This window comes from Merops nubicus, unplaced genomic scaffold (genome assembly GCF_000691845.1).
Source record: "Merops nubicus isolate BGI_N331 unplaced genomic scaffold, ASM69184v1 scaffold11035, whole genome shotgun sequence".
Lineage (NCBI taxonomy): Eukaryota > Metazoa > Chordata > Aves > Coraciiformes > Meropidae > Merops > Merops nubicus.
The window spans coordinates 6,948-17,117 of NW_008611783.1; the positions used below are offsets into that span (position 1 = coordinate 6,948).

The window sequence follows — 10,170 nt, forward strand, 5'->3', positions numbered from 1 at the left end:
ATCTTGTTGTACAAGTATTCCTTCCTGTACGTTTACCACTAGTTGTGACAGATGATTGTTGTGCTTTCAGCCTCAGCTGCAAACCACAACTGAAATTGCCTATCTGGATGAGATACCTCTATGGCCTGTTTTTAGAGGATAGTGTACTTAAATCTGGACACAATTTCAAAGAAACAAACAAACACTGAAAGAAAAAATAATATCACCAGCATTTCAAGGTTTAGGACAGTGAAGGAGACTATACCTTACAAGTGACTCATCAGCTTTGATGTGTGAACCCTGATAGACATAAGGCTGGTGTTTTTATGGATCCACATTATCCGGCTCATATTAGCCCTTCTGTGTCCTTACAGATGTTACGCCTCTCTAGTTTTGGGCAAAATGCCATGTATTTGTGTTCAGTCATCTTTACAGATGTTACCCCTCTCTAGTTTTGGCAAAATGCCATGTATTTGTGTTCAGTCATCTTTCCTTTTTCTCAAAAATAAACAGCAGTTTTGGACACTAGCTTAATTTCTAGGGCTGAGGAATTTTACAAAGAATCACAGAATAGCAGGGGCTGGAAGGGACCTCTGGGGATCATCTAGTACAACCTGCTAAAGCAGGTTTGCCTAGATCAGGCTGAACAGGAATGCATCCAGGTGGGTTTTGAAAGGCTCCAGAGAAGGAGACTCCCCAGCCTCTGTAGGCAGCCTGTTCTAGCACTCCATCATCCTCAAAGTAAAGAAGTTTTTCCACCTAACATAAGTTTAGGTAGAAATGTTCTGCAAGATGAGAGGGGAAAAAAAGTAAGATAAAGTTAATTTGTAGTGTCTTTATTACATGCTATTTGTCTATAGTCAGGACTCTCATGAACATTCAGTGACATTGGAGCAATTGGGAGAGTTGAGAAAAAAAAATGACCTTTTCATGAACTTCTATGAAGGATGCAAATGGGCAAAGTGTGAGCTTCAATGGTAAGTTTAACTTTTTATTATAACTCATGTCCTTCTTTACCTGTTCTTGAATGCCAGTGTTTTATGAAGTTCTTTGTTTCCTGTTTGTTCTTCAGGATGTTTGAAATTTTACTTTTTAATTACTTTGGAAATATTTTGAGAAACATCTCTAAACCTAAATATCATTAATAATTAACACACTCTCTGCCTTGTTGATACCTCAGTCTTCTGTGTCAGTATGTTACATTACTCAGGGGTTCTAGAGAAGTTATTTTTCATAGTTCTGCAGTTTCCAGCATTCCCTTGAACTGCATAACTGTCTAGTGAAAGCTATATTGTTTGATAATCAATCTTATTGTTTTTAGTAAAATATGAAATGTAGCAATGTATCCAGTTTGTGTAAGGGCTTTTTAGGAGTGAGACTTTTTAATAAGAGTATTTCTTCTAGACACTAAATTGTGTAAGATGAATGAGACTTGAGGAAAGCTTTTCTATCTTACTGATTTTTAGATATGTAATGTCATTAGCTTCTAAAATAACAGATGTCAAATTAGACTTTATTTATGAAGTTTAGTTTTTAATCAGTAAAACTACTCAAGTTTCTGTCCACAGATTGCAGCTTTGTCCATGAAAAGTCTTAGAGAAGATGGCTGATGTGAGCCTGAAGGAAGCAGCACTAATAGTAGGGGTGGTGGCAGCCTGCTACTGGAACAGTCTGTTTTGTGGCTTTGTTTTTGATGACGTTTCAGCGATTTTGGACAATAAAGATTTGCATCCTTCTACTCCGTTAAAAAATCTGTTTCAGAATGACTTCTGGGGCACTCCAATGTCTGAGGTATACTGTTTGTGGAATACTTTGAGACATTTAGGAAATTGAGGAAAACTGCAAAGTTTTTACACAGCCTTTCCCTCTCTGTGTTTTTAACAGAATAGTTTGTTACTGATGGAATTTGGTGGTGGTAGTGTTCTGTACTATAAGATCAGGAGTCATAGAATCATTAAGGTTGGAAAAGACCTCCAAGATCATCAAGTCCAACCATCAGCCCACCACTACCATAACCACTGAATCATGTCCTGAAGTACCAAGTCCACATGTTTTTTGAATCCCTTCAGAGGTGATGACTCCACCACCTCCCTGGGCTTGTCAAGGCATTTTGCCTTGCAATCTTCTCTTTTCTTATGTCTATGACGTATATGTTTATGAGATGCTAATTACTAGCTCTGCAAATAGACCTGGATACATAATTTTCATATAACGCTGTAAAGAAACTTTCCATACTCTTTTCCAGTTGCCGTCTTGTCCTGTAGTCACTGAGAGTAAATAGACTCCTAAACTCCTCCCAGTAAAATTTCAAGTAGTATTTTTCAGTGACATTACTAAAAAAAAAACCCTAAGCATGTGAAGTGGGAGAAGGCCATCTCGTTCAGTGCTGATTTTGCACTTAAAACCAAGTGAAAGGTTAATTTTAACTAAATTAAGTCAGATTACTTTGGTCATTCATGGCTTTTAAAGTATTTTTTTTTCCCATCTTGTGCTTTTGTGTGTCTGTATGTGCAATTTGGTTCCCTGTGGCATTGCTCCCCTGACCTCCACAGGTTTCTTAGATTATCTTTGAAGGTGGTATTAAGTAGTTGAAAGGCCTTATGGATGGAGTAACTAGCAACATAGATTGACTGGTAGATACTCTTTTCATTTAAGTCATTGTATTTACTTATTTGTTTTCAGTATTACCAAATTTCAGGTCTCTCTTTTGAAGGTAGATGTCTGAGAATAGAGGGGGGGAGATGTATATGCATAGATTTTTAGGAAGATATTTTGGAGTAAAAATCCCTTTGTAAATTGGTGGTGACTGACATTTATTTATTTTCTTTTAGGAGAGGAGTCATAAATCTTATCGTCCCCTTACAGTTCTTACATTTCGTTTAAACTACTTGTTCAGTGAATTAAATGCAGTTTCCTACCACTTCCTGAATCTGGTCTTTCATGTAGTGGTCTGTGTAGTCTTCCTCAAGGTCTGTAAGCTTTTTCTGGACAACAGGAGCAGCATAGTTGCATCCTTACTCTTTGCAGTGCACCCAATACATACTGAAGCGGTAGGTATAGCTGTAACATGCTTAATTTGTTCAAGCTGTATTAATTAATCTTAAATTTCATGGGGGTTTGTATCTGTTCATATATTGTAACTCCCAAAAGTCTGCGATTTTACTTGTACTCTGCCTTTTGCAATGAGTGGTGGAGGTGACGAATATTAATGCTTGGGGGTGTTTGGTATTCCATGTAGCTACTGAAAAATAATTAAAGAAACATCAATTTAGTTCTTAAATAACTTAGGTCTCTGCTACAAACATTGGTTTTTATGATGATGGCTACTTTATCTTGCATAGATATTTGTGTTCTGTGATGATTCATCCAGTGTCATATTTTTCAAATAATGTGAATGCCTCTTATTTGGTTTCCAGGATCACTACACACTCCCCTCTAGCTAATCACCAAGTCTGTTCCGTTCACTTTCTCTTATGTCAGTGTACCTGTGTCAGCAGGACTGCTTCTCAGATTGTTCTTGCTATGCCACATCCAGCCTAGCACCATTCTGTTTGAACCTTCCATTTTTTAATATATCCAATATGAGAAAGAGGAAATATATTTCTCACCTCTCATATTTACCTTTACTTTGATTCTGAAGGATTTTTCTCACTGCTATGAAAAGCATTATTTAGAGAAGATGTCTGATTAGATATTTTTTAATGGTCCACCGGGCTTGCAGTGTTGTGGAGTAAAGGGAGTCTTGTGGTAGCCACTCATTAGATTTGTTGCTGTCAGAACACTGATAAAGCAGATCTTTGGAATTCTCTGCTGTTATTTCTGTACCACTTAGACTTGCTTTCCTAGATTTCAGTTCACACACTGCAAAGCTCAGTCTCTTTTTTTTCTTATAGTATTAGCTGATTTTCAGAAAACTGAAAAATGTGTAAAACTTTGCTACTTTGGAATTTTTATTCCATATTTATTTTGAGGGGTTGTTTTTTGTGTGTGCTTTTTCTGGGGGGAGAAGGGGTATCTTTTGATAATAAGAAAATGAAAAGCGGTTACTCTTGCAGATTTTTTTTTTTCTGTACCTGATTTGTTTGGGTAAAGAATTTGCGTGTCTCTCTCATACAAATCCCTGTCAGTAGCAAGTCAGTAGTCTACATCTGTATGTTTTGAGCAAATCTTTACAGGAATTAAATTAATGGTGTTTATAATTTGTTACTATTTGAGCTACTTCTGGCTACTTGCTAGAAGTTGTTTGTGTCATGTTTTAAAATTAAAAAGTTAAATGCCTAAACGTTTCTGATTGCTTTTTAGCTCAGAAGCGTAATAACCCTCAAAAATCTTGGACAAAATACAGATTGGTAAACAAAAATTTGTTAATGTAATTTGATTTTCTTTTCTTTTTTTTTTTTTTTTTTTTAAAAAAGCCATGCTTCAGTCAAAGTTTGGCTTTGTCTCTTAGTAGTTAATGTGATAATATCTTCACAGGAGCATTAGCAAGTTGATAGCGACTTAAATTAGTGGTTCCTGGCTTAGATCGTGTTGTGTGATTTTGTCACATTCATTCCATATACAATGATCCGTTATCATACTTGAACTGTCAGATTCCATATGAGAGAGCAGTAACACTTTTGCTTTTAGTACTATGCAACAGAGTTAGCAAAACCTATTGTACAAATCCTACAAAATATTGTTTAATGAAAGCTTATTGTGTAAGGCAACGTATTACAACGTTATGGTTACTGGGTAGGAAGCAATTTGGTAATAAGTGTGTAATCCCTGATATTAGCCACAAGAGGGCACTTTAAGACTATGTGATTGGTAGAACTTCGTGCTCAACTTAAAACGTTTAGAGATTCAAATTGAAGTGCACTTATAATTGCATTCCCCTGCTGTTGTGCTTAGGTACTCTGTGAAGAATCAGTTAAAGGGTTTTCTTCTTCCTTCTCCTCACACCCTTTTCAATTAAGCTTTCTGCTTTTGAGAAATAGTGCATTTTATCCTTTGAAGCATTTGCATTGACCATTCTACGTAACATGCAACCCAGAAAGGATTCTTAGCTGGCAGTTGAGATATATGGCACATGTATAAAAGGCAAAAAAATGGAGGTTTCTGTACACGGAAAAGAGAAGTTAATAATGAGCTGCATTTTCAAACTGTAGACCTCGGTGCCAACTAAATTCTTCAGACTTGAGTGAGAACTCCAAAACAGGTCACATTCCCAGTTTTTACATCATGTGATGGTACCTTTCTTGTCTTCTATAATTGAAACGTATCTTACTGGAATTCCTTCAGATTAGTCTCCTACTTATTATTCCCCTGCACAAGAGTTTGAAACAGCAGATGTAATATATAAATATCTTAAACCTTTACCTGTCTTATGATAAATGGATTTATTTTTTTTCCTGGAAGAGTTAGCAGAGCAGGATAAATACAAAATAACCTTCTGCTTGACTCTTGAAGAGAAGCTGAACTCTTTCAGTGGTAATACGTAATTTTCTGGGGAAGAATTTTTGAGGAACTGGCTTGAATACAGCATTGTAGTTTCATTTGTCCTTGTCTTGAGAATTACAGTTCAATCTTTCTAGCCACTTGAGTACTGTTCTGGCCAGAGACATGTTGACCACCTTCACATCTATGGGATGTCAACTAGCCTTGTGAATGCTAGCATTTTCTCTCATATCCAGCAGTAGAATCTCCCTTTTGTTTGCAGGGGACTGTGGAGGCACACCAGCACATTTGCTTTACTAATGATCTCTTTCAACTGATCTATAGACAAAGTTCTCTTTAACTTCTGTCTTGATGCTGGACAATTTTGAGATCTGGACCAGAAATCCTTGAGACGTCTTAAGATGTTTTGGAAACAAATACCTGCATACTATCCAAAATGCTAACACACACTGATTTGCTGTCGGTTGTGAAACGTGCTTTGTCCGTGGGCGGTACAGTGAGTCCTGTGGTAAAGATACGCCGCTTCCTTGGAAGCACCAAGCATGATTTCAGATTCGGGTTTGATTACTTTTCCTTACACTGTGACCTTGGATATTGAGTGAGTTTCTCTTTTAATGCTGTGCAGGATCAATCGTGCTTGACCAAGGATGTATGCAGCAATAAAAACTTCTACCTGGGTCCAGATGGTTGAAAGTCAGTTTTCAGCATCATCGTAATTAAGTGGTTAGCTACAAGGTTTCCTTAATTACGTATGAATGTCTTCCTCAGGATAGCACGCCTCTTTTCAGCCAGCTTACTTGCAAAAATTTAGATGCAGAGGTGTTAAAGAACAGGGCAAATGAGGAAGAGAGGCAGTCCTGAATGGTACTGTAGCACAGTGGCTACTACGGTGACCATTAAAATAGTGACATGTCTTCCATCTCTGATTGTTGGTTGCACCTTAGTGTTTTTTTGAAAATGGAAATTAATCCTATTTAGTTGGGGATTCCAAAACAGTCTTCTTCCCTATGAATTTCAGCACTTGTCCAGATTTTCATAAAATCCATTCCTTGCTGCCTCATTACCAAAGGGGCACTACCTGCCATTTTAATATTGGCAACCAAATTATCATTCAGAAAATTGCCAGGCCTGTAGTAAAGCCTGAGTCATTCTTTAACTGCCTTGCACAGAGCTTGCCATCAATTTATTTGTAACTCTTGACTGATCACCTAAGAGCTGCCATAGTACCGGTTAAGGGAGTGCTGTTTTTTTTGGATCTCTTCAGTCAGTCAGAAAAGTTATGAACAAAAATAACAATAGTAGTTTCTCTGTGCCACTGTCTGCAAGCTGTATATGTACAAGAGTCCTTGTCAGGCTTCACTTAAAGCTCCCACTGATGAAAGCCAGTTTCTTACAGGTGTTATGGCGAAAGCAGTTATGCCAAAATTCTGCCTCAAATGCTGTTTGTGTTTGGTATTTGTTGTGGTGAGCAGAGCCCGCCCTAGGCAGGGACCGGCGTGCGGAAGATCTCGCGATGTAACGGAAAGCTCAGACTGCCCACGAGGGGCCTTGTGGGTGTGGCTTCTGCTATATAAGCAATTGCAGCTGCGCAATAAACGCCATTTGCAGCATCCTTCACATTGAAGCCAGTGACTGTGATGGCACCCAACGGTAGAGGTTGGGTGGCAGCTATCCTGGGGATCGGATGTCAGTAACGACAGGTATTACTAAAGATAAAAGTATGCACAACGTTTCTTCAGTTGTCTCTTTAAATGTGGTACATGGGGGCACATCACCCACACCAGCCACCTGTATCATCCTATTCTTGAATTCAGTACTGATTGAACTGAAAGCAGTGTCAATCTTAGCCTTTTTTGCTTTGTTTACAGATCTTGTTTATGGATATCTTGATAGTATATTAGTCATGCACTATTCTAGTACTGGAATATTCACTAAAAGAATAATTTGGGTTTTTTTCTTCTTTTTCAGGTAACTGGAGTTGTGGGCAGAGCAGAGCTTTTGTCATCTATCTTTTTTCTAGCTGCTTTTTTGTCATATACAAAATCTAAAGGGCCAGATAATACCATAGGTAAATGATTGACAAAATATATACAAACTTCGTTTCTGTGTCACTAAAATAGGGCTCTTAAAATAGTAATGAGTGTATTGGTGTCATTGGTTAACCCCAAGTGACAATTAAGCACCACACAGCTGCTTGCTCGCCTCTCTGCCACCAGTGGCATGGGAGGGAGAATTAGGAAAAAAAGAAGCAGTAAAACTCATGGGCTGAGATAAAGATGGTTTAGTAGGACAGGAAAGGAAAATAATCATAATGGTGATAATCAAAGAATTGCGATACACAAGACAAGTGATGCACCACACAGTTGCTCACCACTCAGTGATGGAAGCCCAACCACTTCCTGAGCAGTGGTCCCTGGCCAGCTTCCCCCCATGTCACATACTGTGTACGACACCACACGGGATGGAATATCCCCTTGGCCAGTTTGTGTCAGCTCTCCTAGTCGCATCCCCTCCCAGCTTCTTGTGCCCCTCCAGCCTTTTTGCTGGAAAGGCATGAGAAGCTGAAAAGTCCTTGGCTTAATATATTCACTGCTTAGCAACAACTGAAAACATCACTGTGTAATCAACATCATTCTCATCCTAAATCCAGAAGACAGTACTGTACCAGCTATTAAGAAGAAAATTAATTCTATTCCAGCCAAAACCGGGACAATTGGTGATTAAACAAGGGTGTTCAAAGAACTCTTCAGCACCAAGATACCCACGTAATAGTACTTTTCATTATCAATTCCCTTTTTTTTTTTTTCTCTTCAATACTTAAGCACTTTTTCAGTTGTTTCTTCCATATATCTTATTTTTTTTCAGTTATCTAGAGTAGGGGACCCTGTCACTGATTTCTCTTAAGTAAGTGGAAGTATGCTGAGATGCCTCAGGAGGTCAAAAGTGAACTGCAGAGTTTGAGCAGGGATGGTAGGAGCCATGCCTCTTGCCCAAAGTCAGATTGACCTTGTGTAAGTTCCTGATTCCCGGTAAAGCATTCCATCTGAAACACTGTTCTGGTGAGTTAGAACAGAGAGGGGGTTTTGTTTTCCTGTAGTAGTCTTCTGCCTTTCTTTTAGTTCTTTCAATTTACGGGAGGAATTTTAGAACATACATGTAAATTATTTTCTGTGGAGTGAAACTAGTCATCTCGCCTTTAACAAATGGTGTACTGGATACCTTTTATGGAACACAGCAAGTTCAAACATGGAGAGCCAGTGTCTTCACTTTTTAGCTTAATATACTTCAATAAATGTTTATTTTTATTGTGAGATGGAACATAATAATGTCTTTATTTGCAGTGTGGACTCCAATTGCAGTGACTGTGTTTCTAGTAGCTGTTGCAACACTGTGTAAAGAACAAGGAATAACAGTGGTGGGGATATGCTGTGTGTATGAAGTCTTTGTTGCTCAAGGGGTAAGCTGTTGAAAAATAAATTGGATTTCTTCTCTGGAATTCTGTAAGGAGACATTAAGTAATTTGCAGTATCATATTTCAGCACTGATTTTTGTCAGTTCAGGCTAACTCTGTAGTTGTGTTACATTTTCCAGGTATTTGTTTACTCAACTATTGTTTAGCATATATGGTTCATGGTGAGTGAATCCAGTGAATTCCTTTAGATGCCATATAAAGAATTGATAGGTCTTTAAAGACAACTGAAGGTTTTAGTTGACAGAGGTTTGCAATGACTAGCATGTTAACAGTCTGGAATAACATCTGAGGTGCATAAAGGTGAGGGATTATTTGGGTTTAATTCCTGTACTAAAAATAGAGAACACATTATAAACAAATGCATTTCATCACATTCTAGTGAATAGCCAGATGTTTTGGAGTAGTCTGATATGAATCAGCAATATTGTTGTGAAATTTGTTGTTCTAAGAATACCTTTAAGTTTAGTTTCTTATCTGATTGGTTTCCTCATAAGCATTGGTAAGTCTTTAAGTTAATAGTGTTAATTCTTAAATTAACTTAAAAGTTAATTCTTAATAATATTTAAATAATAACTTCCGTTCAGAGAAACACGTTGTTCCTGCAATGAGATAATTTTTACTTTTTAATAGTCAAAACATATGCAATTTAAAAATATAAGATTGCATATTCTAAGAAAGTTTTTTCTAGTTTACTATTCCTTAATTGAAAGAATATTTTGCAAAAACTGCACAAGTAAAAGCTGAAAGATTATTTGTCTTGCGGATATATATTCAAGGCCAAAGCACCAAAATCACTTCTTTTTGTGTGTGTGCTTACAGAAAAACATGTAACTGTTTGCATTTTCACAGCAAGTCTATTGAATAAGTATATAATTTGCAAAATTAATTTCTAAGGAAATCACCATTATGTGACCATACTTTTCAATCCAGTCTTCCTTCCTTTCAATACTTTTGATCTGATCCTCAATTTCATGAAAGTTTAATGTTAAAGTTCTTGTAAGTCAACAGAGGAGAAAAGAAAATCCAAACTGAAGCTGCTTCTCAGGGCACAGGTGTAGCATGAACTAAGTTTGACCAGTTCTCAAAAACCTGTCAATGTCTGTAGTTCAGGCAACAAGTGTATGTGGAGCAATACGTCAAGTTTTCAGAGGAGCTGAAAATTCTAAAAATGGTGATTTCAAAATTTATTCCGTGGTCATACTTGATTTACCGAAGTGTCAAAAGCTGGTACAGTTTTTAATCTGTCAGTGTAAAATACAGACCTCCAGGCATACAGGTTC

The 10,170-nt window shown here is 37.4% G+C and overlaps 1 protein-coding gene across 1 annotated transcript in view; it reads left to right on the top strand.

The window, feature by feature from the left end:
• The first annotated feature begins 838 nt into the window (after nucleotides 1-838).
• TMTC3 (transmembrane and tetratricopeptide repeat containing 3) overlaps nucleotides 839-10,170 on the top strand; it is a 24,811-nt gene continuing 15,479 nt past the window's right edge. Inside the window, exons 1-5 of the mRNA XM_008941331.1 lie at nucleotides 839-956; nucleotides 1,555-1,770; nucleotides 2,811-3,029; nucleotides 7,387-7,486; nucleotides 8,760-8,875. Coding sequence (XP_008939579.1) covers nucleotides 1,582-1,770; nucleotides 2,811-3,029; nucleotides 7,387-7,486; nucleotides 8,760-8,875 — 624 coding nt within the window. The 5' untranslated portion in view covers nucleotides 839-956; nucleotides 1,555-1,581. The remainder of the gene's footprint in view (nucleotides 957-1,554; nucleotides 1,771-2,810; nucleotides 3,030-7,386; nucleotides 7,487-8,759; nucleotides 8,876-10,170) is intronic.